The sequence below is a fragment of the Capra hircus genome, chromosome 7, assembly GCF_001704415.2.
Source record: "Capra hircus breed San Clemente chromosome 7, ASM170441v1, whole genome shotgun sequence".
NCBI classification, from domain to species: Eukaryota; Metazoa; Chordata; class Mammalia; order Artiodactyla; family Bovidae; genus Capra; species Capra hircus.
This window is the reverse complement of record NC_030814.1, coordinates 94,758,633-94,785,974: the sequence shown is the minus strand read 5'-3', so window position 1 is coordinate 94,785,974 and position 27,342 is coordinate 94,758,633. Positions and strand designations below refer to the sequence as shown.

At 51.8% G+C, this 27,342-nt stretch overlaps 1 protein-coding gene across 7 annotated transcripts in view; it reads left to right on the top strand.

Moving 5' to 3' along the window:
• Positions 1–27,102, top strand: part of TYK2 (tyrosine kinase 2) — a 29,264-nt gene extending 2,162 nt beyond the window's left edge. For all 7 annotated transcript variants that reach the window (XM_018051036.1, XM_018051041.1, XM_018051037.1 and 4 more), the window contains 22 exons: positions 3,692–3,815; positions 3,933–4,080; positions 4,401–4,564; positions 9,104–9,470; positions 10,174–10,383; positions 10,481–10,638; positions 15,338–15,446; positions 15,537–15,732; positions 15,822–15,925; positions 16,103–16,285; positions 16,361–16,448; positions 17,377–17,504; positions 18,688–18,823; positions 18,903–19,057; positions 20,396–20,546; positions 21,343–21,440; positions 21,713–21,905; positions 22,277–22,395; positions 22,783–22,955; positions 23,185–23,302; positions 24,782–24,892; positions 25,077–27,102. In XM_018051036.1, the coding sequence (XP_017906525.1) occupies positions 3,692–3,815; positions 3,933–4,080; positions 4,401–4,564; positions 9,104–9,470; positions 10,174–10,383; positions 10,481–10,638; positions 15,338–15,446; positions 15,537–15,732; positions 15,822–15,925; positions 16,103–16,285; positions 16,361–16,448; positions 17,377–17,504; positions 18,688–18,823; positions 18,903–19,057; positions 20,396–20,546; positions 21,343–21,440; positions 21,713–21,905; positions 22,277–22,395; positions 22,783–22,955; positions 23,185–23,302; positions 24,782–24,892; positions 25,077–25,211 (3,368 nt within the window). In that variant the 3' untranslated portion in view covers positions 25,212–27,102. The remainder of the gene's footprint in view (positions 1–3,691; positions 3,816–3,932; positions 4,081–4,400; positions 4,565–9,103; positions 9,471–10,173; positions 10,384–10,480; positions 10,639–15,337; positions 15,447–15,536; positions 15,733–15,821; positions 15,926–16,102; positions 16,286–16,360; positions 16,449–17,376; positions 17,505–18,687; positions 18,824–18,902; positions 19,058–20,395; positions 20,547–21,342; positions 21,441–21,712; positions 21,906–22,276; positions 22,396–22,782; positions 22,956–23,184; positions 23,303–24,781; positions 24,893–25,076) is intronic.

The following is a 27,342-nucleotide window of genomic DNA, read 5'->3' as shown; positions in this document are numbered from 1 at the left end:
GAGTGAGCACCTTCTGTGTGCCAGCCCCCAATTACTGCGTGTGTAATTTGCAATCAGTCTTGTAAAAAGCTGATATTCTAATGAAAGTGAAAGTGTTCGTTGCTCCGTTGTGTTCAACTCTTTGCAACCCCATGGACTGTAGCCCGCCGGGCTCCTCTGTCCATGGGATTTCTCAGGCAAGAATACTTCAGTGGATTGCCATTCCCTTCTCCAAGGGATCATCCCAACCCAGAGATCAAACCTAGGTCTCTTGCATTGCAGCTGAATTCTTATAGGGCTCAGCAAGAAACGCAATAAATAAGGAAACTGAATAGGAGGTGAGAGATGATGGTAAAAGATTTCACACTTGGGGACTTGCTTGGTGGTCCAAAGGTTAATACTCTGAACTTCCACTGTGGGGATGGGAGCCAGGGTTCGATCCCTGATTGGGAACTAAGATGCCACAAGCCGCATGGTGCAGCCAAAAAAAAAGATTTAAAACTTGAGGAGATAAGGGAGCAAGCCACAGGGACATCTGGCAGCGAGAACAGCAAGTGCAAAGACCCTGAGGTGGGAACTTGCTGGTAACTGTGAGGAGGCCACACAGTTAGATACATACTCTACAAACACTCAGCTCATGTGTTCCCTTCGCTCACGTGGCATTCCCTTCACTCACGTGGCTACAGGGATAGGTGAGGGTGAACAGGTGATGGTGCCGGTTGTGCAGAGCCTTTTGAGCCTCAGGGAAGACTTCAAATTTTACTGCAAGTGAGATGGGAGCCATGGAGGACTGTGAGCAAAGGAGGAACATGGTTGAACTCAAGGGTCAAAGATGCTCTGGCTCTTGTGGTGGAAGCAGAGTGTGGTGGGTGAGGTTAGGAGCAAGGAACTCCAGGAAGGGAGATGATGGGTGAGAGGTCAGCCAGAGTCAGGTCTTAAAGCTTAAGGGCCTTAAACCCCAGAGGGAGAGTCTAGAGTTTAGACTTTTTCCCAGGAGCAGTAAGGAAACATGGATGGTCATGAGAGCTTGCATTGGATGTGCTTAGAAGTCTAATGTCTTCTGCCAGAGGAGGAGAGGGCATCTTCAAGGGGACTTACCTTCCCCTTCCTCCAGGACACCCTCTCAGCCCCCCTGCCCCATAGCTGAATGGGGGCTGTCTGGTAGATTTCTATAACACTTCATACTTTTCCACTGATGGCTGATTCTTTTTTTTTTTAATTGATTAATTTATTATTGACTGCATCAGATCTTAGTTGTGGCACTTGAGATCTTTAGTTGTGACATGTTCGATCTAGTTCTCTGACCAGGGATAGAACGTGGGCCCCCTGCACTGGGAGCACAGAGTCTTAGCCACCTGACCACCAGGGAAGTCTCTGACCATAAAGAAGTCAGACAGGTTTGCTAGTGTGTGAATCATGCCTAGTCAAGGTCCCGAGAACCTAATCTGTTTGAGGAAGGAAAAGATCTTAAGAGTAACTGGAGAATCAGTTTCAAGAATTTAGAAGGGAAACTAGAAATTGAAAGCGAGCATGACTGTCTGGATCCAGGTCATGGTTGTTCACTGCTGAGGGGGTTGAGCTTTCTTATGGGGCAAAGAGGGAGCCGTGGAAGGTTTAAGCCAGAGAGTGAAATAGATTGGTTCTTTTTTTTCAAAGAATATCTTCCTCTAATATTTGTCTTTTGTTTTTATTTTAAATATTTATTTATTGGCTGCATCAGATCTTTGCTGCAGTGTAGGAACTCGTCACTTGTGGCTTATGGGCTTAGTTGCCCTATAGCATTTGGGACCATGGTTCCCAGACCAGAGATTGAACCTGCATCCCCTGCATTGGAAAATGGATTCTCAACCCCTGGACCACCAGGGAAGGCCCACAGATTGGTTCTTTAGGAAGCTGTCTCACAGGGAGGCGTGCTCCTTCTTTGGGGTGCAGTACACTTGGATGTAACAATTTTTTTTTCTTTTTTTTTGGCTGTGCCATGTGGCTTGTGGGATCTTAGTTCCCCAACCAGGGGTTCAATCTGGATTCTCAGCAGTGAAAGTACCAAGTCCTAACCATTGGACTTCTGGGGAATTCCTGGATGCAGTGATTTTTGTAGAGCAATTTGGCATCATATAACCTGAATACATTCCCTGAGGGCACACAGTTCCACTCCTAGATACGTACTCTACAAACACGCAGCTCATGTGTTCCAGGAGACACACACGAGAATGTTCAGAGCAGCCTCATTTATTTCACTGAGAAATAAGAGGCCATCTCAAAGTCTTTGTAGAGGAGAATGCACAGATCAGTTGCAGTGTGGTTGAACACTGAAATACTATGCAGCCAGTAAAAAGAAATTCAACCAAAGTTACATGTATCACGTGTGAAGCTTAAAAGCTATCATAGCCTGAAAAAACAAATTGCTGAAGGATACCTATGATATAATACCACACTCAAGTTTATAGCATTTAAAACTAGGTCATAGAAAATATGAAAATGATAAACTCTAGTTCAGGAGTATGGTTATCTCTTTGCGATAGGGCAGAGGAGGTAGATGTAGGTGGGGGTTTCAGTCGGATTTGCCAAGTTTTATTTCTTTAATGGCTGGTACTTAGGTGATTATAAATTATTCCAAAAAAACTATTTTATATACAGTTTTTAAGTGATACGTATGAAAAAAGATGCTTAGGTGGCCGGTATGGGGAATGACAATAAATCCGGAGGCTGAGCTGGGACTGGGTTTTGTATTTGAAGGAAGTGGGTGGATCCTAGAGAGAATGAAGGGTGCAGAAAGAACAGGACTTGTGACCAATCTGATTTTGAGGGGGTGGGATGAGTTAAGGACAAAGATGAAATCCTGGCTTAGAGAACTATGCTGACAGGGGGCAGGTCTGGGGACCTCAGATGAGATCTGTTTGGAACAAAGCACATCACAGGGGGCCAGAGATATCCACAGTGTGACGGCCAAGGGTAGTTGGATATTTCTCTGGGGCTGGAGTTCAGAGAGAGACAGGCAAAGTGCCAGCAGTCTGAAGAGCTGTGTTAGTCAGTCTATGCTAGGTTCGCTCTAGTAACAAGTAGCATCCCCCAAATTCTCCTGGGTTAAGACAATGAAAATTTACCGTAAGTCTGATAGTGAAAGTGTTAGTTGCTTAAACATGTCTGACTCTTCGCAACCCCATGGACTGTAGTCCACCAGGGCCCTCTGCCCATGGAATTCTCCAGGCAAGAGTGCTGAAGTGGGTAGCCATTCCCTTCTCCAGGGCATTTTCCCGAGCCAGGGATCAAACCTGGGTTTTCCACATTGCAGTCAGAGTCTTTACCATCTGAGCCACCAGATATAAGCATTTAATGCTGATGCCCTAGCATTTAGTGCTGGTCAAATGGTTCCCCTCTATCTTGTAGTTTCACCACGAGGCATGAAGGGTCTCCAACATCCCTAGGGTAGGGAAGAGGACAGGAGAGTTTATTTCTAGACCTGGAAAATGTATATTCCTTCTGCCCACATCCCATTGGTCAAAAAACTGTCCAATGCCCTCATCCTAGCTGCAAGGGAGACTGGGAAATGTAGTTTTTCTGTGTGGCCACAGCATGGTCTACATATTGCATTGTCTTCTTTTGGCAGGGGAGGAGGCCAGGGAGAGGTTGTGAAGGGAGACAGCAGGTCTGGGAGTCCACGAGGCTAATGGCAGCAGACATCAACTTCCTGACTCATTTCTCCCCTGTGCAGGCATCACTCCACCCTGCTTCAATCTTTTTGCCCTCTTCGATGCCCAGGCCCAGGTCTGGCTACCTCCAAATCACATCCTGGATACCTCCAGGGACTCCAGCCTGACGCTGTACTTCCGCATGAGGTGGGCAAAGTCCCCTTAGAAGGCTTTTGTCCTCTCCCCTCCCTCCCCAGTCCCCACCTGCCAAGACTTGGCCTGAATCCATGCTAACCCTCAACTGCACCCTCTCCTTTCCTGCAGGTTTTATTTCCGAAACTGGCATGGCACGAATCCTCAGGAGCCGGCTGTGTACCGCTGCGGGCCCCCAGGGCCCGAGACTTCGTCAGAACAGGCAGAGCAGGGGGTGCAACTCCTGGACCCTGCCTCCTTTGAGTACCTCTTTGAGCAGGTGTGAGCAGGGCTGGGGAGGCGTGACTATTTGTGAGGGACCTTGGGCAATTGAGGAGCCCCCACTTCCCTCCCAATTTGCTATAGCTAGTGGGTTTCAGTCATGCCATCTGGGATCCTTCGGCTGCCTGAACAAAAGGGTTTTGGACTCTTAGGGCTGCAGGGGTAAGAGTACTGTGGTTGATTAGTGATGTCTATCACAGGCATAGGGTTGGGCAGATGAGGCATACATATGGGGTCCCTCCCTTCCTGAAAGTGACCGGAAGCTGGGGAGTGAACAAGTTCTCACACCTCCCTTTCTGCCTGATTCCCCATCCCCAGGGCAAGCATGAGTTTGTAAATGACGTGGCATCACTATGCGAGCTATCCAGCGAGGAGGAGATCCACCACTTTCAGAATGAGAGCCTGGGCATGGCCCTTTTGCACCTCTGCCACCTCGCTCTCCGCAGTGGTGTCCCCCTTGAAAAGGTGGCCAAGAAGACCAGGTATCTGGGAATGGGGTGGGGACATTGCATAGGTGGGTGGACATGCCCGGGTATCTGAAGGCTAGGGTAGACCTTGCGTACTGCCATGCCTTCATTCATTCAACAAACATTTATCGAGCACCTACTGTGTGCTGGCACTAGTTTTGGGTGTTGGACACACAACAGTAGACCAAGTAGATGAAATCTGTGACTTCTTAGAGCTCACTTAAGAAAAAAATTGGGTATTTATTTTGGCTGTGCTTGGTCTTAGCTGCAGTATGCAGGATCTTCAGTTGTGGCGTACAAACTCTTAGTTGTGGCACATGGGATCTAGCTGTGAAGGGAGACAGCAGGTCTGGGAGTCCACGAGGCTAATGGCAGCAGACATCAACTTCCTGACTCATTTCTCCCCTGTGCAGGCATCACTCCACCGATCACTCCATCGATCCCTGACCAGGGATCGAGCCCGGGGCCCCCTGCATTGGGAACACAGAGTCTTAGCCACTAGGACACCAGGGAAGTCCCTGGAGCTCATATTTGATGGAGAAGACAGGCAATAAACAAAATACAAAAGTAAAATGGTAAAATGTATATAGTGTTTTTGATGGTGACGAATGCAATGGGGAAAAATTAAACTGGAAAAGAGGAAGAGGGTATCAGAGAATGAGGGGTGTACAGTTTAAAACTGGGTCATCAGTTTCTCACTGAAAAGGTGACATTCACTTTCAGAGATTTGAAGGAAGTAAGGAGGGAGCCAGGTGGGTATTTGTGAGAAAAGAATTTTCCAGAGGTATCAGCCAGTACAAAAGCCCTGAGCCCGGGCTGTGCCTGATGTGTTGGAGGAAGTATGTCTGGAGTAGAGTGAGCTTGGATGACTCCCTAGAATTCAAGGGAAGGGAGAAGGCAGAAGTCTGGGGAGTTACTCACCTCCACTGAGGTGACGACTGGAGCAATCGGGGCATACTGCCTGGAGGAGGCAGCCCTGCAGTTTTTTGTTTTTCTTTTTTTGGTTGTGCTATGTGGCTTGTGGGATCTTAGTTCCCCCATCAGGGTGTGAAACCAAGGCTACAGCAGTGAAAGCGCCAAATCCTAACCACTGAAAACAGCCAGGGAATGTCCTAGGACCTGCATTTAAAAAAAACAAAAATTATTTATTTTATTTTTGGCTGCATCGAGTCTTAGTTGAGGTATATGGAATCTTCAGGATCTTCTCTCTAGGTGCAGCATGTGGGCTAAGTTGCCTCAAGTCATATGGGGTCTTAGTTCCCCAACCAAGGATCGAGCCTGCGTCCCCTGCACTGAAAGGCATATTCTTAATGACTAGACCACCAGGGAAGTCCTAGGATCTGCAGTTCTTTTTGAAATTATTTATTTACTTATTTTTGGTTACGCTGGGTCTTTGTTGCTGCGTAGGCTTTTCTCTAGCTGTGGCGATCAGAGGCTACTCTCTAGCTGCAGTGCAGCGGCTTCTCATTGCAGTGATTTGTTGCCAAGCACAGGCTCAATAGTTGTGGCGTATGGGCTTAGTTGCTCTGCAGCATATGGAATCGTCCCAGATCAGGGATTGAACCCCTGTCCCCTGCATTGACAGGTGGATTCTTTATCTCTGAACCACCAGGGAAATCCTAGGACCGCAATTACTTTTTTTAAAAAAAAATTTATTTTTAATTGGAGGATAATCACTTCATGGCAAATAGATGGGGAAACAGTGAAAACAGTGTCAGACTTTATTTTGGGGGGCTCCAAAATCACTGCAGGTGGTGACTGCAGCCATGAAATTAAAAGACGCTTACTCCTTGGAAGAAAAGTTATGTATGACCGACCAAGATAGCATATTAAAAAGCAGAGACATTGCTTTGCTAACAAAGGTCCGTCTAGTCAAGGGTATGGTTTTTCCAGTGGTCATGTATGGATGTGAGAGTTGGATTGTGAAGAAAGCTAAGCACCGAAGAATTGATGCATTTGAACTGTTGTGGTGTTGGACTCTTGAGAGTCCCTTGGACTGCAAGGAGATCCAACCAGTCCATCCTAAAGGAGATCAGTCCTGGGTGTTCACTGGAAAGACTGATGCTGAGGCTGAAACTCCAATACTTTGGCTACCTCATGCGAAGAGTTGACTCATTGGAAAAGACCCTGATGCTGGGAGGGATTGGGGGCAGGAGAAGGGGATGACAGAGGATGAGATGGCTGGATGGCATCACCGACTTGATGGACATGAGTGTGGGTAAACTTGGAGTTGGTGATGGACAGGGATGCCTGGCATGCTGTGATTCACGGGGTCGCAAAGAGTCGGATACGACTGAGCGACTGAACTGAACTGAATTGCCTTACAGTGTTCTACAAATCAGCCATAGGTATATACCCATGTCTCTGCAACTCTTAAAGCACATATTTTTCAATCCTTGTCGTATTATCACCGTGGAGGACCAGGGCCGTGACCATGAAGCCAGGATGCTGAGGAGCACAGAGGAAGCACCCTATCCAGCCTGGCGATCAGATGATGCTCCTGGGGTGACATTTCTGCTAAGACCTGAAGGTTGAGTTGGCTTTATCCAGACGTGGACTGCTTTGGCAAAACATTGGAGGCAGAGGGAACAGCATATACAGACGCCCAGAGGCAGCAGGCGGCAAAGGCCTGTTTCCAGGGGAATTGAACTTGGAATGCAATTGCCCAAGTGTTGGACTCAGCCAGGCACTAACTGGGGGTCTTTTTCCCTCCAGGTCTTTAGGGGGCCCTGGAAAGCTTGGGAATAGGGGCAGAAGACAACTAGAACCTTGAGCTTTAGGATCCCTCTATTCAAGGGATGGAAAAAATGTCTTGGGACATGGAAGATAAGGCGTGTATGTGTGTGTGTGTGTGTGTGTGTGTTTAATTGCTCAGTCATGTCCGACTCTTTGCAAGCTCATGGACTATAGTCCCCCAGGCCCCTCTGTCCATGGGATTTCCTAGGCAACAATACTGAAGTGGGTTGCCATTTCCTTCTCCAGGGGACTCTTCCTAACCAGGGATGGAATTCGCGTCTCCTGCATTGGCAGGGGGATTCTTTACCACACTGAGCCACTGGGGAGACCCAGGATGGGGTGTAGAAACCTGTAGTCTGAATGGGCTATGATGGGGACTTTGCTAGTCTAGGAACCTACGTGCCAGTGCAGGGAACTTGGGTTTGATCTCTGGTTTGGGAAGATCCCACATGCCACCCCTGTGCCAGAACTACTGAGTCTTCTTTGTAGATCCTGTATTCCCCCAGCACAATCGAAAAATAAAAAAATACATATATACATACATGATAAAATAAATGGGCTCTGCTGGTAGGTGGTGCAGGCAGAAGAGGTGAAGAGTACAGCTTTGTGAGGAGCAGAGGGGCTTCCCAGAGCTGTCCTTTCATTGGTAATCATATTAATGATCAAAACAATAGTGACTTCTCTAGTAATAACAATAGCCAACCCTCATATAGTCTTTATTTTGTGCCAATCAATAGTCCTAATTCTCTTGTCAGCCCTAGATGTGGGTACTGATTCCATTTTACAGATGAAAAGACGGAGCTCCTCAAAGCTTAAGGAATTCACCCAATATCTGGAATTTCAGCCACATAGTCCCCTCCAGAGTCCTGGGCCCTGGCCCTGACACCATTTGTCCTTGCTATGTTTGCGCTTTATCACATTCTCTTTCCACTTTCATGACAGCCTGCTTGCTTTTTATTGTTTGTACTTTTATTCAATTTTAATATTTTTTTAGGTTTAATATTTTTTGATTGACATACAGTTGATTTATCATGTGTTAATTTCTGCTGTACAGCAAGGTGATTCAGTTATATATTTTTAAAAAATACTATTTTCAATTATAGTTTATCACAGGATATTGAATAGTAGGATCTTGTCTATCCATACTAAAGCTTTCATCTGCTAACCCCAGCCTCCCACTCCGTCCCTCCCCCAACTCCCTCCCCCTTGGCTACCACCGGCCTGTTCTCTATGTCCATAATTCTGCTTCTGTTTGGGAGAGAAGTTCATCTGTGTCATATTTTTTTTGAATTATTAATTTTTAAAATTTCTGGCTGCACTGTTTTCTTCTTTGTGTTGTGTAGGCCTTTCTAGTTGTGGTACATAGTCTCTAGAATGCACGGGGCTCAGTAGCTGTGGCACACAAGCTTAGTTGTGGTATGTGGGATCTTAGTTCTCCAACCAGGGACCAAACTCAGGCCCCCTATGCTGGGAATACAGAGTCTTATCAACTGGACCAACAGGGAAGTCCCTGTTGGGTTTTAGATTCCACATATAAGTGATATTGTATGGTATTTCTCTTTCTCTTCTGACTTACTTCACTCAGTATGATGATTTCTAGTTGCATCCATGTTGCTGCTGCTGACATGATTTCATTATTTCTCATGCTGCCTAGTATTCCGTTATATATGTATACCACATCTTTATCAGCTCATCTGTCGATGGCGTTTAGGTTGCCTGTTTTCTAGACGAGGCAGCTGAGATTCAGAGAGGTTAAACCACTTCCCTGTCATGGCCTAGCCAGGGCCCCTGAACTGCCCCTCTTGGTCATCCCCACAGCTTCAAGGATTGCATCCCACGCTCCTTCCGGCGGCAGATCCGGCAGCACAACGTTCTGACACGGGTGCGCCAACGGAGCATCTTCCGCAAGTTCCTGCAGGCCTTCCAGCCGGGCTGCCTCTCCCAGCAGGTCGTCATGGTGAAGTACCTGGCCACGCTCGAGCGACTGGCACCCCGCTTTGGCACAGAGCGTGTGCCCGTGTGCCACCTGGAGTTGCTGTCCCAGGCTGAGGGGGAGCCCTGCTACCTCCGGGACGGTGGGCAGCCCCCTGCCGATCCCGGGTCTGAGTCTGCTGCCGGACCCCCCACCCACGAGGTGCTGGTGTCAGGCACGAAAGGCATCCGGTGGCGGCTGGTAACGGCAGAGGTGAGTGAGGTGCCTCTACCATCTAACAGTGGAGGGTGTGGGCTCCTGCTCAGCCACCACTTTCAGAAGGTGGCTGTGGCAAAGGTGGTTTTCCCTACATGGCTCTGGGATATGTTTGTCTGTGTGTGGGGGTCTGTTTCTTGGATAGTGTTTTAAAGGCTCTAATAAGGCCTGCAATCAATAATTAATTTCAGTCTTAATGTTCTGCCTAAGCATTTCCAATGCATGCTGGTTCCAGAACCCTTCCAATAAGACAACATTCTTCTAGTTTGCAGTGGAATTAAAAGTCTGTGCCCCATATTTGGTTACCTGGTCAGCCTGGATCAGCTCCAGGCCAAGCCCATTTCCTTCAGCTCGGCCCTCAGTAGAGGGACAGCAGCTGTCTCAACCCTATGGTGATAAATCCTCTGCCTGCTCCCCCTGGGGAGCTGATGGCTAGGGTCTCTGCTTCTGGAGAGCACCTTTGACCTCTGGAGCCAAGAGGGCTAGGAGCCCCCTTTCTGCCCTCCCCAAAGTTCCATCTTCTGGTGACTATCTCTCTGGATGGGTCCCCCGTCCAGCCTGTGACACTGCACTCAAGGATAGGTGCCCGAATAGGTAACCTGGCCCTTCTGGCTTCTGCCTCTCCCCAGGGAGGGAAGAGCGGGAGGACTGAACAGGCACAACCCTGCTCTGTTCACCTGCCCCGCATGCTGGCTTCCAGGGGCCTGCTGATGGTGGTGGTGGTGGCAGCAGTACGATGCCTGATGCTGACCCATCTGGGAAGAGAATGAAGGCCAAGGAGGCGGGCGGCGAGCCAGTGGACAGGCCTCGGGAGACCCCCTGGTCCTACTTTTGTGACTTCCAGGACATCACCCACATGGTGCTGAAGGAATGCCACGTCAGCATCCATTGTCAGGACAACAAGTGCCTGGTGGGGCCTGGGGCTGTGGAGCTGGGCTGACGGGGGGAGATGCCTCTGGCCTGTGATGCCTGCCTGATGATCCCCCGCCCCCACCCCCGACCTGCAGGAGCTGACCCTGCCTTCCCGGGCTGCGGCCCTGTCCTTGGTGTCGCTGGTGGATGGCTACTTTCGCCTGACCGCCGACTCAAACCACTACCTGTGCCACGAGGTGGCTCCTCCACGGCTGGTGATGAGTATCCAGGATGGTATCCATGGCCCCCTGCTGTGAGTGCCTCGGGGGTGGTGGGGGGTGGGGACAGGGCAGGAGGGGCAGCTGCCAGCTGGACAGTGAGCTCTAGGGACTGTGGAGTTTAAACGAAGTGTCTGCACATTGATGTCTTAATGTATGCCTGTGCATCTTGGGGTGAAGGCCTGTGTGTCCACCCACCTGTATGAGTGCACACTTGTGTGCAGACATTCAAGTCTCAGTGAGTACGTATCAGTGTGTGTGTCCTGAGTACATGCATGTGTGTGGGAGCATGTGCGTCTAGTGTGTACACATGTCTGTATGGGCCTGCGTGTACTGTGTAAGGATTTACTCATACCACGTTTTACATGTGTTCATATCAGTGAGTGCTCACGTGGGTGCGCGTGTGACCCATGCATGTGTGCAGGGAGAGAGGGCACCTGTAATGGCGTGGGTGGTGTGCCATCCTGAGAGTGCCTGGCTTCGGGACTGGGTCCCCATGCCTGTCTGGATGTTTAACAGCTGTGTCACTGCTTTGGTGACTGCATTTGATTTTGTTTTGTTTCTCTTGCTGTATTTTTTGACATCGCCATGAGGTTGTGGGAACTCAATCCCCCCGACCAGGGACTGAACCTTGAACCCATGCACCCTGCAGTGGAAGCACAGAGTTTAACAGCCGGACCCCCAGGGAAGTCCCCCAACTGCATTTTAAATTGTCAGCGTATGTTTTCACACCTGACTGGTGACTTCTGCGCGGCTGTGCATTTCTCAGATGCTGGCGGCCATTGAGATATGCACGTGGGCGTTTCCACCCCTGGAGTTGTAAAGTGACTCACCCCTGGTCACAGGGAGGCACTGCGCATGCCTGCCTGGACATGTGTGGCTGAGAAGGTTGAGTGTCAGGGCTTATAAGGTCATTGATGTGTGTGTGTGGCCGTCCTGTTTGCTGCCAGGTTGGGGTTTGTGACTGTCAGCTCCTCTGGCCTTGGGTATCGCTTGTCCTACCTGTGACGCTGGGACTAGCTCCCAGTGGGGGGGTGGGGGGGTGGGTGCCTAGTCTGCACACCAGAGGAGGGTGAGGCCTCCTCACCTCTCAAGGGGCTGGGGTCTCATGGAAGTCTGTGGGCCATGTCAGCATCTCTTAGTCCATTCAAATAGAATACCAATGGCTGAGTGGCTTAGAAACCACAGATATTTCTCAAGTTCTGAAGTCCAAGTGCAAGATGTTAACAGATCCGATGTCTGTGAGAGCCCCACTTCCTGTTTCATAACCGCAAGCTCAGTCTTCTGGCTGTGTCCTCATATGGTGGAAGGGGTGAGTGAGAGCTCTGGGGTCCTTTTTTTGTAAGTCACTAATCCCATTCGTGAGGGCTCTACCCTCAGGACTCATCACCTACCCCCTGGCCCACCTCCTAACGCCATCACTTGGGGGTTAGAGCTTCAACATAGGAACTGATTGTATTCTTTTTTAAACTTCTCTTTGTTTAGTTAGTTTTGGCTGTGCTGGGTCTCCGTTGCTTCACTCAGGCTTTTCTCTAGTTGCAGCGAGCAGGGGTTGCTCTCTAGTTGTGGTGTGTGGGCTTCTCATAGCCGGGGCTTCTCTTGTTCTGGAGCATAGGCCCTAGGGCTAGCGGGGTTCAGTGGTTGGGGCTTGTGGGCTTAGCTGCTCCACAGCACGTGGAATTCTCCCAGAGCAGGGATCAAACCCGTGTCCCCTGCGTTGACAGGTGGATCCTTATCTGCTGAGCCACCAGGGAAGTCCAACACAGGAATTTTAGGGGAGGCAAACATCCAGTCTGTGTAGCTGCAGGGGCCCTTGGGGCTATGTCACCTTGCAGTACCTGTTTGTGTTTATGACCGTGCTCACCTCTGGGTCTGGGATGCCAGCCCCTGGGCTGTCATGTTACACTGGGGGAGCAGCTGTGTCTGTGACCTTTGACCTTTGTGTGTGTGCTAGACTGTATACTGTGTCACCCTGGGAGTGGCGATACAAGTAGGAGGTAGGAAGTCAGGAAATACCTGGAGTAACAGGCAAATTTGGCCTTGGAATATGGAATGAAGCAGGGCAAAAGCTAATAGAGTTTTGCCAAGAGAACACATTGATTATAGCACACACCCTCTTCCAACAACACAAGAGAAGACTCTACACATGGACATCATCAGATGGTCAATACCAAAATCAGATTGATTATATTCTTTGCAGCCAAAGATGGAGAAGCTCTATACAGTCAGCAAAAACAAGGCTGGGAGCTGACTATGGCTCAGATCCTGAGCTCCTTATTGCCAAATTCAGACTTAAATTGAAGAAAGTAGGGAAAACCACTAGGCCATTCAGGTATGACCTAAATCAAATCCCTTATGATTATACAGTGGAAGTGAGAAATAGATTCAAGGGATTAGATCTGATAGAGTGCCTGCAGAACTATGGACCGAGGTTCATGACATTGTACAGGAGACAGGGATCAAGACCATCCCCATGGAAAAGAAATGCAGGAAAGCAAAATGGCTGTCTGAGGAGGCCTTACAAATAGCTGTGAAAAGAAGGGAAGTGAAAAGCAAAGGAGAAAAGGAAAGATACACCCATTTGAATGGAGAGTTCCAAAGAATAGCAAGGAGAGATGAGAAAGCCTTCCTCGGTGATCAGTGCAAAGAAATAGACCAAAACAATAGAATTGGAAAGACGAGAGTTCTCTTCAAGAAAATTAGAGATACCAAGGAAACACTTCATGCAAAGATGGGCTCAATAAAGAACAGAAATGGTATGGACCTAACAGAAGCAAAAGGTATTAAGAAGAGGTGGCAAAAATACACAGAAGAACTATACAAAAAAGATCATCATGACCCAGATAATCATGATAGTATGGTCATTCACCTAGAACCCGACATCCTGGAATGCGAGGTCAGGTGGGCCTAGGAAGCATCACTAAGAACAAAGGATTTGATGGAATTCCAGTGGAGCTGTTTCAGATTGTAAAAGATGATGCTATGAAAGTGCTGGCTGCACTCAATATGCCAGCAAATTTGGAAAACTCAGCAGTGGCCACAGGACTGGAAAAGGTCAGTTTTCATTCCAATCCCAAAGAAAGGCAATGCCAAAGAATGCTCAAATTGCCACACAATTGCATTCATCTCACACGCTAGTAAAGTAATGCTCAAAATTCTCCAAATGAGGTTTCAACAGTACATGAACCATGAACTTCCAGATGTTCAAGCTAGATTTAGAAAAGGCAGAGAAACCAGAGATCAAATTGCCAATATCCGTTGGACCATCGAAAAAGCAAGAGAGTTCCAGAGAAACATTTATTTCTGCTATATTGACAATGCCAAAGCCTTTGACTGTGTGGATCACCACAAACTGTGGACAATTTTTAAAGAGATGGGAATACCAGACCACCTGACCTGCCTCATGAGAAATCTGTATGCAGGTCAGGAAGCAACACTTAGAACTGGACATGGAACAACAGACTGGTTCCAAATAGGGAAAGGAGTACATCACGGCTGTATATTGTCACCCTGCTTAACGTATATGCAGAGTACATCATGAGAAATGCTGGGCTGGAGGAAGCACAAGCTGGAATCAGATTGCTGGGAGAAATATCAATAACCTCAGTTATGCAGATGGCACCATCCTTATGGCAGAAAGTGAAGAGGAACTCAAAAGCCTCTTGATGAAAGTGAAAGAGGAGAGTGAAAAAGTTGGCTTAAAGCTCAACATTCAGAAAACGAAGATCATGGCATCTGGTCCCATCACTTCATGGCAAGTAGATGGAGAAACAGTGGAAACAGTGACAGACTTTATTTTGGGGGGCTCCAAAATCACTGCAGATTGTGACTGCAGCCATGAAATTAAAAGACACTTACTCCTTGGAATAAAAGTTATAACCAACCTAGACAACATATTAAAAAGCAGAGACATTACTTTGCCAACAAATGTCCATCTAGTCAAAACTATGGTTTTTCCAGTAGTCATGTATGGATGTGAGAGTTGGGCCATAAAGAAAACTGAGCGCTGAAGAATTGATGCTTTTGAACTATGGTGTTAGGGAAGACTCTTGAGAGTCCCTTGGACTGCAAGGAGAGCCAACCAGTCCATCCTAAAGGAAATCAGTCCTGAATATTCATTGGGATATTGCTGAATATTCAGTGGACTGATGCTGAAGCTGAAACTCCAATACTTTGGCCACCTAATGCGAAGAACTGACTCATTTGAAAGGGCCCCGACGTTAGGAAAGATTGAAGGCGGGAGGAGAAGAGGATGACAGAGGATGAGATGGCTGGATGGCATCACCGACTCAGTGGACGTGAGTTTGGGTAAATTCTGGGAGTTGGTGATGGACAGGGAGGCCTGGTGTGCTGCAGTCCATGGGGTCGCAAAGAGTCAAACACAACTGAGCAACTGAACTGAATTGAACTGAACTGGGAGTGGTGGGGCCTGTGGCTGGGCGTGGGTCCAGCTGCCATCTGACAGCTGTTTCCTCTGTGCTTGTGTGTGTCGCCTTGTTTGCCACGGTGTCTGACAGTTATTATGCATGAGTGTCTGCTCCGTGTCTGTGTGTGAGTTTTCATGCATGAGATAGTGTGACATTTCATGTGTGTGTTCAGACACAGTGTCTGACATTTCTCCCAGCTGGGAGTGCCTGCTGGGCAGGTTTTATGTGTTTTTGTTGCCAGGCGTGGGTCCAGCAGTGCCCCCAGGTGCCCTAATGGTCCCCCGCTCCCTACCCACCACCCACCTAGGGATCCATTCGTGCTGGCCAAGCTGAAGCCTGAGGCTGGCCTCTACCTTATCCAGTGGAGCACCAGCCACCTCCACCACCTCATCCTCACAGTGGCCCAGCGCGACCAGGTGGGCGTGGGGGCGGGGGGTCCTGGGCCGGGGCTGGGCGCGCTCCCTGCCTGGACCCCTGCTCACCGCCGCCACCCCTGCTGCCGCCAGCTGCAGGCTCCCGACACCAAGGGCTTGCGCCTGCGGAAGTTCCCCATCGAGCTCCGAGCAGGGACAGTCATGCTGGAGGGCTGGGGCCGGTCTTTCCCCAGCGTGCGGGACCTGCGGGCCGCCCTGCAGGACTGCTCGCTGCGGGCTGGCGACGACTGCTTTTCCCTGCGTCGCTGCTGCCTGCCCCGGCCGGGAGGTACACAGATGGGGGCGCCTCGAGGGAATTGGGGTCGGGGGAGGCCTCTCCCATCTGTGACAGCCCTCAGGGACTACTCCCACCCTCAGAGATCTCCAACCTCATTGTCACACGGGGGCCTCAGGCCAGCACCAGACAGCTCAACCTCAGTCATCTCAGCTTCTACCGAGTCCGCCAGGAAGACATCACCCAGGTGCGTGGCAGGGGTGGGGGTGGGAGGGGGGTTGGGAGGGCTGGAAGGGGGGATAAGACTGGGATAGGGGATGGGGGGTAGGATGGGGGGAGGGGGAAGGAACCCTGCAGGTATGGGGCACCAGAGAGGCAGCCTTACGCCGTTGTCATGGAGAGCTTCCCCTCCACATTCCCCCAGCTGTCCCACTTGGGCCAGGGCACAAGGACCAACGTGTATGAGGGCCTCTTGCGAGTAGGGGGCGGAGGCCCCGAGGAGGACAAGGCAGATGGCGAGGAACCCCCCATGCCCGCTGGGGACTGTGGGCAGGAGCTGCGTGTGGTGCTCAAGGTCCTAGACCCCAGTCACCACGACATCGCCCTGGTGAGTGAGCGCAGCCCAGGGGCAGGGGGCAAGGTGGAGGGGTCTGCGGCCCCCTAACCCGCTCCGTTCCCTCAGGCCTTCTACGAGACAGCCAGCCTCATGAGCCAGGTCTCCCACGTGCACCTGGCCTTCGTGCACGGCGTCTTCGTGCACGGCTCCGAGAGTGAGTGTCCCTGTCCCCTGCCCCTGACACACAGACCCCCAACATGCCTGCCCCGTTGACAGCCCAGCCCCACTTAGACTCTTGACCTTCATCCTCATCCCTGACTGTCCACTGACCTCTTGACTACACTGCAAGCCCTGACCACACCCGTCTGTGCCTGTTCGACTCTCACCTGCACCCTGAACCCTGTCTACACTTTAACCCTTACCTGCACCGTGATCCCTGGCTACTCCCCAACCCTCCCCCTCCACTCTGACTCTAGACTGCATCCCAAACTCCCTTTACCACCAGACACCTCTACAGCCCCACCCTTGTATACCTTCTGACCCCTTCTATGCCGTGGCACCATGCAAACCCCAGCCTTACTGGCCCCCTTGTCTTCCCAGATCTCAGCCCCTGTTCCTCCACCCTGCCTCCTCTGCATGTTCTTCATTGTATAGGGCGGCCACGGGCAGCCCCCAGACCCAAAGCTCCATCTCCTGCTTTCTCCCCAGTACTGGCCCGCATGCTGTCCCGGCACCTCTCCCAGTGCCCAGGCACCCCAGCCCTGGGGGATACAAGTGTCACTCAGGCTCCAACCTCCAGCTCCTCTCCCTCCAATCATCTACGCCTCCCCCCAGGCCCCTCCTGACCTGCATCACTTACTCTCAGCCAATCATCTACGCCTCCCCTCAGGCTCCTCCTGACCTCCATCACTTACTCTCAGCCTCCTCTCTGCCGCAGCCCTACCCTGGACCCCAGTGCCACCTTGCACCTTGGCCTCACCCTGCCCCCACCTCAGCCAGCACTCCAGCCCATGTTTCTCTTCTCCCTGAAGTCACTCCACGTCTCCCCTGGCACCCTGCCCCAGGGGAGCCTCAGCCCCTGGGTCCTGCTCCCGGCAGGAGGGTGCGGGTGTGCAGCATCTAAAGTGACTGGGCCTTTGCAGACATCATGGTGACCGAGTATGTGGAGCACGGGCCCCTGGACGTATGGCTGCGGCGGGAGAGGGGCCGCGTGCCCCTGGCCTGGAAGTTGGCAGTGGCCCAGCAGCTGGCCAGCGCCCTCAGCTACCTGGTGCGTGGCCTGCCGGCCGGGCCTGGGTGGGTGGTGAGGGCCAGGGCAGCCCCTGCATTCAGGGGAGCATGCTTGCTAAGTCCCTTCAGTTGTCTCTGACTCTTTGCAACCCTGTGTGGACTGTAGCCTGCCAGGCTCCTCCATCCATGAGATTTTCTAGGCAAGAATACTGGAGTGGGTTGCCATGACCTCCTCCAGGGGATCTTCCTGACCCAGGGATCGAACCCACATCCCTGATGTCTCTTGTATTGAAAGGTGGGTTCTTTACCACTAGTGCCACCTGGGAAGCCCCCGCATTGGGTATGGAGGCCTCAACACATCCCTCTACCCCCTAGATCTTTCCATGAACCTCCTCTGCTCACACACCCCTGTGGCTACCATGTCCCCCTGACTCCCCAGCTTGATATCCAAGACCCTAAGGGAGTTGTTTCTGTTTGCTCTTTCTTGCCATTCATCCTCAGCCCCCTTAGGTCCAGTCACCCATTTCCAGAACACCCTCTGTGTGCCAGGCTCTGTCCTAGGCCCTGGGGACCCAGGAGAGAAGAAAATAGGCAGACGTCTCTGTTCTTGGGGGAAGCTGGCATTTTACTTGGGAGAGATAAACAAGAAACATTCAGCTGGTCAAAAAGTCTGTTCTGGCTTTTCCATAGCCTCTTACAGAAAAAACTGAATGGACTTTTTGCCCAGCCCAGTAATAATTAAGTATATGACATGATGTGTCAGAAAGTAGCAAGAAATGTGGGGAAAAAAAGCAGAGGTGGAGATGAGGATTTGCTGCAGTTTGGGGAAGAGGTGAAGCCTTAGAATAGGTGGTCGGGGAAGGTCTCACTAACGGCACCTGGAGGTGATGTGGGGCAGGGGTGGGGGGAATGCGGACCTCTAGGGGCAGTGCGTTCCAGGCAGGGGGAGCAGACAATGCGAAGGCCCTGGGGCAGGAGTGTGCCTGACATGGGCTGAGGACCACAGTGAGGTCCTCTGGCCTTTTGCCCTGAGAGCCTTGGCCTCCAGTGGTGGGAAAACAAGAAGGACTCACTGGGGACCCTGGACTGCCTCGTCACTGTGACAGCGTACTGCCATATCCATAATAACCACAATTGTCTTTTTCACATGGGCCATGTGGGATGGGTAGGGGTAGGATCTACAGCCCCCAGTGACCACACCCCCTTTTTCCACCCCACTCCAGGAAGACAAAAGCCTGGTTCATGGCAACGTGTGTGGCCGGAACGTCCTGCTGGCACGGCTGGGGCTGGCGGAGGGCACCAGCCCCTTCATCAAGCTGAGTGACCCCGGTGTGGGCCTGAGTGCCCTCTCCAGGGAGGGTGAGGACCCAAGAGGTGCTGGACATGGGAGGGGCTGCCCCGCTCCTTTACCTTGCTGAACTCTGACCCTGGCCCCCAGAGCGGGTGGAGCGGATCCCCTGGACAGCCCCTGAGTGCCTATCTGGTGGAGCCAACAGCCTGAGCACCGCAGCCGACAAGTGGGGCTTTGGTGCCACCCTCCTGGAGATCTGCTTCGACGGTGAGGCCCCCCTGCAGGGCCGCAGTCCCTCTGAGGTATGGCCGGAGCAGCCCTGGGCACTTCCCACAAAGAGGGCTGGCACCCCCCAAGGAATCCAAAGGGCACGTTTCAGGGTTCAGAGCTGCCTCCCCTCTGGCTGTGCAGCCTCATCTTGCTGGGGCTCCATCAGTTTCATCTGTCAGCTGCAGTGAACTGCAGTCCCGACCTCATAAGGCTGTGCATGTTCAGTCACTTCAGTCGTGTGTGACTCTGTGCAACCCTACAGATTGTAGCGCACCAGGCTCTTCTCTCCATGGGATTTTCCAGGGGAGAATGCCCTCTTCCAGGGGAATCTTCCCGATCCAGGGGTCGAACCCATGTCTCTTACATCTCCTGAATTGGCAGGCTGGGTCTTTGCCACTAGCGCCACCTGGGAAGCTGCATAAGGTCATGGTCACAGCAGATAGTCACATACTTCATTTATTTTTATAAAGTGATAGTTTTTAATGTATTTATTTATTATTATTGTTTTCTAATTTTGGGTGCTCTGGGTCTTCGCTGTGATGTGCCAGCTCTCTGGTTTGGCACTTGAGCTCTAGAGTACACAGGCTCAGTAGTTGCAGCACACAGACTTCCCTGGTTGCGGCGCAAGGGCTTAGTTGCCCAGTGGCGTGTGGCATCTTTAGTTCCCCACCTAGGGGTTGAACCCACACACCCTGCACTGGAAGGCGGATTCTTAACCCCTGGACCACCAGGGACGTCCCAGGTCACATGCTTTACTTTTAGGCAGTGTCCAGTCCATCAAACAGGCTGTCGAGAGGAGAGGTTCCCAGAGGATGCCCCTGACCCAGCTGAGGATTGGGACAAGACTTCCCAGAGGAACTTTTAATTCAAGTGCAGAAGTACCACAATGTCCCAGGCTGGGAAGGGCAGCCTAGGTGGTGGACACAGCTTGTGCAAAGGCTGGGAGGCTTTAGTGCATTCAGGGAGCTGAAGACCGTAGGAACTTCCTGGGAGTTGGTGGGTGGGGCCAGCAGGACCTGGCCAATTAGAGGCTCTCAGTCCCAGGTGGAGGATACTGTTTGTAGACACCAAGGTGAGCAAGGCCTGGCTGCCTCCTTTCCATCCTCAGAGGCAGGTGGAAATCCAAGCAGAAAAGGCCAAGGTTGAGATGCTCCAGTGCAGCAGTCAGCTGGACTTGGGTTCCAGTCCAGACTCTGCAGTGATGGCCAGCTCTGCATCCCTTTGTGGAGGCTCAGTGGCCTCATCTGTAAAATGGGGGTGACAAGAACAAGGAGCCAGCTGGTCTACCCTGTCCCTCTGAGGACTTGACTCTGCCTCCTGTGGGACCAGGACTGAGGGCGTACACTGACTCCTAGTCTCCTCCCCACCAGAAAGAGCGCTTCTACCAGAAGCAGCACAAACTGCCCGAGCCCTCGTGCCCAGAGCTGGCCACACTCACCAGCCAGTGCCTGACCTACGAGCCAGCCCAGCGGCCATCCTTCCGCACCATCCTGCGTGACTTCACTCAGCTACAGCCCCAGAGTAAGCACCACGCCAGGGCAGGGACCCTGGAGGAGGGAGGGAGGGGCTGGGATCCCTGCTGACACAGGAATGGTGTCCCCAAGTCTTGGTACAGTGGCTTAGAGTGTGTGTGGGTTTCTAATTCACTTAAGCAGGGGGGAGGGGATATCCAAGCTCTCCGTTTAAAGAAAAAATATATTTTTTAATTGTTTGACTGTGGTGGGTTTTGATGCTGCGTGTGTGGGCTTTCTCTAGTTGTGGTGAACAGGGGCTATTCTCCAGATGTGGTGCTTGGGCTTCTCATTGCGGTGGCTTCTCTTGTTGCAGAACACTGATTCTAGGTGCATGGGCTTCAGGAGTTGCAGCGTGTGGGCTCAGTAGTTGTGGCACTTGGGGCTTAACTGACCCGCAGCACATGAGATCTTCCTGGACCAGGGATCAAACCAGTGTCCCTTACATTGCAAGGCAGATTCTTAACCTCTGGACCACCAGGAAAGCCCCTCCCCGTCCCGCCCCCACTCTCAGTGTTTTGCTTGGGGAGACAACTTCTTTGGATGAATTAGACCCTGGCAAATGTTTTGGTTGTTAATGAAAAGTTTGTGCCCTTAACCCAATCTCGAAACATCCCAGGTGTCGATTTTGGTCCAGTCAACTATGCATTTTGGACAAATGGAATTTTTCAGCCCTTGCAAAAAAAGTTTCCTTGTCTGGAGGATCAGAGCTGGGGGGGGTAGCGGTCATCGGCTCTCTGCCCGCAAGTATGGGCTGTTTGGGGGAGAGAGCGGTCGTCTGGACTCACCCACTGTGGCTCTTCCAGATCTCGCTGATGTCCTGTCTGTGAGCCCGGATTCACTGGCTTCAGATCCCACGGTTTTCCACAAGCGATACTTGAAAAAGATCCGGGATCTGGGTGAGGTGAGGGCGGAGCCTTGAGGGCTGGGGGCGGGGCCTGGATGCCCAGGGTGGGGCCTGGAAGACCGGGGGCAGGGCCTAGGCTGTAAGAAAGCTTTGGCCTTAAAGACCCTCAGCATCAAGGGAGGCCCTGGGAAATTGAAAGGGAGGCCTCGGCTCCCAGGGGCCCCCATCAACAAGGAGCAGGCGGGGCCTAGGATTTTCCAAATAGACCTGCCTGAAAAGTGGGCTTGGGGAGCTGGGGTGGGGCTGACCCTCCTGCACACTCCGGCCAGGGTCACTTCGGAAAGGTCAGCCTGTATTGCTACGACCCCACCAACGACGGCACTGGTGAGATGGTAGCCGTGAAGGCTCTCAAGGCAGGCTGCGGTCCCCAGCTCCGGACGGGCTGGAGGCGAGAAATCGACATCCTACGCGCGCTCTACCACAAGCACATCGTCAAGTACAAGGGCTGCTGCGAGGACCAAGGTGGGCGGGGCCCACAAATGTAACGGGGCGGGACTAGCGCTTGGGTGGGGCTTTGTGGGCGGGGCCAGCACGATCTGGTGATGACCTCCGCCTCTCAGTCCCAGGCGGAGGATGCAGTTTGTGGACACCGAGGTGGGCGAGGCGGGGCTGCCTTCTTTCCATTCTGAGATACTTTTCTGAGATCAGGATGGGTGGGAGCCATGTCAGCTCCCTTGCCAGGGGACGAGTCGAGATTTGATGGTCCCCCCTGAGGACAGGTGCTAGTGTGGACAGGTCTTGGCTTTCCCTCCTCACCTTGGGATTAGGGAGTGGAGGGTGGACAGTGGTCCTAGCCTCCACCGCCCTTATGAGCTGCCCCTCTCTGGTGTCAGGCGAGAAGTCGGTACAGCTGGTCATGGAATACATGCCCCTGGGCAGCCTCCGAGACTACTTGCCCCGGCACAATGTCGGGCTGGTCCAGCTGCTGCTCTTCTCCCTGCAGATCTGCGAGGTGGGCCGGCCCGCCCCTACTCCCAGAACCTGCCCCCTCTTTGACCTGGCCTGAGCTTCCGATCTCCTCTGCTGGCCTCGACGCACAATCCCTGGGCGGGCTCTCCTCCATCCTTGTCCATCCAGCCGATCATCCATCATCGGGCCACACCCCCGCCGGCCCAGATCCCCAACCCACGTAATTCTCACCGCTGACGTGGTCCCGCCCAGCGCCTGGCTCCTCCTAACTCTCTCGCCCCCAGCCCGGGAGCGCCCCCTTGCGGCCCCTCCTCTGCCGGCCGGCTCTGCTCCCGCCCTATCTGCTGTCCTGCCCGCTTCTCCGCCATCCTGGTCACGCCTCCTCAGGCCGGGCCCTGCCCCCACTGATCCAGACTCGCCCCGCCCCCAGGGTATGGCCTACCTGCATACACAGCACTACGTGCATCGAGACCTGGCCGCGCGGAACGTGCTGCTGGACAACAACAGGCTGGTCAAGATCGGGGACTTCGGCCTCACCAAGGCCGTGCCCGAAGGCCACGAGTATTACTGCGTGCGCGAGGATGGGGACAGTCCTGTGTTCTGGTAAGTAGGCGGGACCCAGTGGAAGGGGTGGGTGGGCGGTGCCACGGTCACCCGGAGTAGACAGGGTGGAGTAGATGGATGCTGGGGCCTCAGACAACAAAGCCTGGGTTCAGTGACCCTGCCCCTCCACTCTTAAGTGGGGGCCCTAACTGGGGCCACAGGGCTCCTAAGCCTCAGATAAGGACTCCAGTCTGGCCTGGCCCATGGCTTGAGTGCCCTTTCTCCCCAGGTATGCCCCGGAGTGCCTGAAGGATTGTAAGTTCTACTATGCATCAGACGTCTGGTCCTTTGGGGTCCTCATGTATGAGCTGCTGACCTACTGTGACTCCAGCCAGAGCCCTCCCTCGGTGAGAGCCAGGCCTGCACACCAACCCCATGTGCCTCACAGTCCTATTCTGTAAAGTTGGCCACTGTGACAGAAACTCATTCAAATAGGAACAGTTAATTCTGTCATTTGCAAACCCCAGGGGGACAGTGAGAACATGGCTTGATCTAGATCCTCAGATGTCATTAGGAACCGAGTTTTCTCCATCTCTTAACTCTGCTGTTCTCTGTAGTAGCTTCTCCACCCCCCCCACACACACCATGCAGCAAGAAGGATCTTAGTTCCCTGACAGGGACTGAACCTGTGCCCCCTGCAGTGGGACCTGGAGTCTTAACCACTGTTAGCGTTTCTCACGGCTTTCCAAGAAGCTCAGCTGGTAAAAAGAATCTGCCTGCAATGCAGGAGACTCCAGTTCGATTCCTGGAAATAGGCTACCCACTCAAGTATTCATGGGCTTCCCTGGTGGCTCAGACGGTAAAGAATCTGCCTGCAATGCGGCAGACCTGGGTTTGATCCCTGGGTTGGGAAGATCCCCTGAAGGAGAGCTTGACAACCCACTCCAATATTCTTACCCGGAGGATTCCATGGACAGAGGAGTCTGGCAGGCTACAGCCTATGGGGTGGCAAAGAGTCGGAAACGACTGGGCGACTAAGCACAGCACAGCACAACATTTCTCAAGTGGATCTTCCCTTTAAAAAAAAAAAAAGCAAAGCAAGCCCGCCCTCTGCTTTGGCCACGGTGGACCTAGCTGAGAGGAGGAGGATTTTTCTCTTTCCAGCATGATTCAGGACTCTCTGACTGGTCCAGCTTGGTTCACGTGCCCTCAGGGGAGCCAATCACTGTGTAGTTCTGGACCGAGAGGCAGAGCCTGCAGTGTGTGAGGGCTTTATGCCCAAAGCCAATCAGAGTGCGTATATTGGAGAAGAGGAAATAAGATTCTCAACAGGCAAAAACAGCTAGCTGGGAGGCTTAGTAGTAACACCAAACCTCTAATCCAATCCAGACTTACACTATGAATATTAGTTTATCTAGGGACTTCCTTGCTTCCAATGTAGGGCGTGCAGGTTCAATCCCTGGTGGGGGATCTAAGATCCCAGATGCCACATGGTGTAGCCAAAAAAAAAGTTTTATCCAACTTCACAATAACCCCAGGTGGTAGATTTTATCACCCATTTTACAGATGAGAGAACCAAGGCGCAAAGAGGTGAAGTCATAAGTCTGAAGTTATACAGCTGAGAAATGGTTGTGGTTCATTTGCCAAGACATGTCTGAATTCTTGCAACTCCATGAACTGAAGCACGCCAAGCTTCCCTGTCCCTTACCATCTCCTGAAGTTTGCCCAAGTTCATGTCCATTGAATCGGTGATACCATCCAACCATCTCATCCTCTTATCAGCCCCTGAGGGTCCCTTAGAATCCCTGCCATCCAGCTCCTGGCTCCTGACCTCTATTGAGGCAGCTCTATCTCTTAAAAAACAGCTACTCTTGTTTCTTCTGTAGAAATTCATCGAGCTCATAGGCCTCACCCAAGGGCAGATGACTGTGCTGAGGCTCATGGAGCTGCTGGAACGAGGGGAGAGGCTGCCACAACCAGAGAGATGCCCCTCTGAGGTGAGATCCTCCCTTTCCCCTTCCCCACTATGGGACCAGGGAGAGAATGGAGTTCACAACCTGGCAAAGCCAGCCTCCCCGACTCCCTGTGCCCTGCCGCTATCCCGAGCCCCCGCCCCAGTGAACTGACTTTCCTAGGCTTACTCTGTTTGGACTGCTATAACAAACTTTCTCCTTTCCCCAGATCTATTGCCTCATGAAGGACTGCTGGAAGGCAGAGGCCTCACTCCGCCCCACCTTCCAGAACCTCGTACCCGTCCTCAGATCATACCACGAGAAATACCAAGGCCAGGCCCCCTCGGTGTTCAGTGTCTGCTGAAGCCCACCAGCAGCTCTGTTTGAGGGGATTGGAGCAGACAGTACCCACTGAGAGCAACTCCTGGTCCTTAACCTAAGTGGAGCTCGAGATGGGAGGCCAGCCTCACCAGCTCCCTGTGCCTTACCGCCATCGGGAGACCCCACCCCAGTGAACAGACTTTCCTAGACTTTCTCCGTTTGGACTGCTATAACAAAATACTGCAGACAGAGTGGTTTATAAACAACAGAAATTTATTTCTCATGGTTCTGGAGGCTAGGAAGTCCAAGATCAAGGCACCAACATGGTTGAATTTTGGTAAAGGCCCTCTTCCTGGTTCATAGCCTATGCATTCTCACTGTGTCCTTGCAAGGTGGAAGGGGGCAAGGCATCTTTCTGGAGCCTCTTTTATAAGGGCACTAATCACAGTCGTGAAGGCACCACCCTCATGACCTATGCACTTCCTAATACCATCACTTTGTGTGTGTGTGTGTGTGTGTGTGTGCACGTGCACACACATGCATGTGTATGCTCAGTCATGTCCAACTCTCTGCAGTCCTATAGACTGTAGCCCACCAGGCTTTTCTGTCAATGGAATTTTCCAGGCAAGTGTACTGAATGGGTTGCCATTTCCTACGCCAGGGTATCTTCTTGACCCAGGAATCGAGCCTGCATCTCCTATGTCTTCTGCATTGGCAGGCGGATTCTTTACCACTGAGCCACCTGGGAAGCCCCATTTTTGGAATTTAGAATTTCCACATAGGAATTTTAAAGGGACACAAACATTCAAATCATGGACCCTTCCAAAGTCATGAGCTTGACACAGACCCCTGAGGGGCCCAGGATAAGCAAGGAGCTGACCAGGCCCTTGAATTTGATTCTTTTTCGGCCATGCCACTCAAAGCATGTGGGACTTTAGTTCCCCAACCGGGGATCAAACCCATGCCTCCTGCAGTGGAAGTGTGGAGTCTCAGCCACTGGACCACCATGGCAGTCCTGAAGCTGATCTTTCTGCCCTCCCCAGCTCCTGCCCTTTGAGCCCACTATCTCCCCTAACAGGGTATAAACTGGTATTTCCTCTGCTAGAGCCGTGGTCCCTGGGCCCTTTTTCAGCAAGGATCTGCTCCCCTGAGGAATGCAGCTAGGGCCAGACACTCACAGCAGAAGAAGCGAGATTCAAATCTTCAGCCTTTGCTCACCTCTAAATAACCAGCCAGCAATTAGACCAGTGTCTAGAACACAGAAGGCCCTCAAGATATATGTTAAATATATCAACGAAGGACTGGGGGACCACATGCCATGTAGATAAGATTGCTAGTTCACCCTTTTCTCACTGTGTGACCTCAGGCACATGGCTTCCCATTTTTGAGCCTGAGCTCTCAACTATAAACTTGGGATGTTCCTGCTTGCTGCCTCGTTGTTCAGTTACTATTGTTCAGTTCAACTCTTTGCAACCCCATGGACTGCAGCATGCCAGGCTTCCCTGTCTTTTACCATATTCCAGAGGTTGCTCAAACATGTCCATTGAGTCGGTGATGCCATCCAACCATGTCATCCTCTGTCACCTCCTTCTCCTGCCTTCAGTCTTTCCCAGCATCAGGGTCTTTTCCAGTGAGTCAGTTCCTCGCATCAGGTGGCCGAAGTATTGGAGCTTCAACATCAGTTCTTCCAATGAATATTCAGGGTTGATTTCCTTTAAGGAGCATGATGTCCGTGTGAGAGCTGGACCATAAAGAAAGCTGAGTACCGAAGAATTGATGCTTTTAAATTGTGCTAGAGAAGACTCTTGAGAGTCCCTTGGACAGTATGGAGATCATGCTGCCTTGTAGGACTGTAAAGAGCTAGTAAGGTCATCAAATGCTTAGCAGAGAGATATGCAAACAAGTGCTTAATAAACATTTGATATTATTATTAATCTGGTGTTTGCCAACCTGTTCCTACTTAATAGGTGTTCTTGAGGTGGGTCAGTTACATTGTGAAATGAAAGTCAGTCATGTCTGACTCTTTTCGACCCTGTGGACTATATAGTCATATAGTCCATGGAATTCTCCAGGCCAGAATACTGGTGTGAGTAGCGTTTCCCTTCTCTAGGGGACCTTCCCAACCCAGGGATTGAACCCAGCTCTCCCACATTGCAGGTGGATTCTTTACCAGC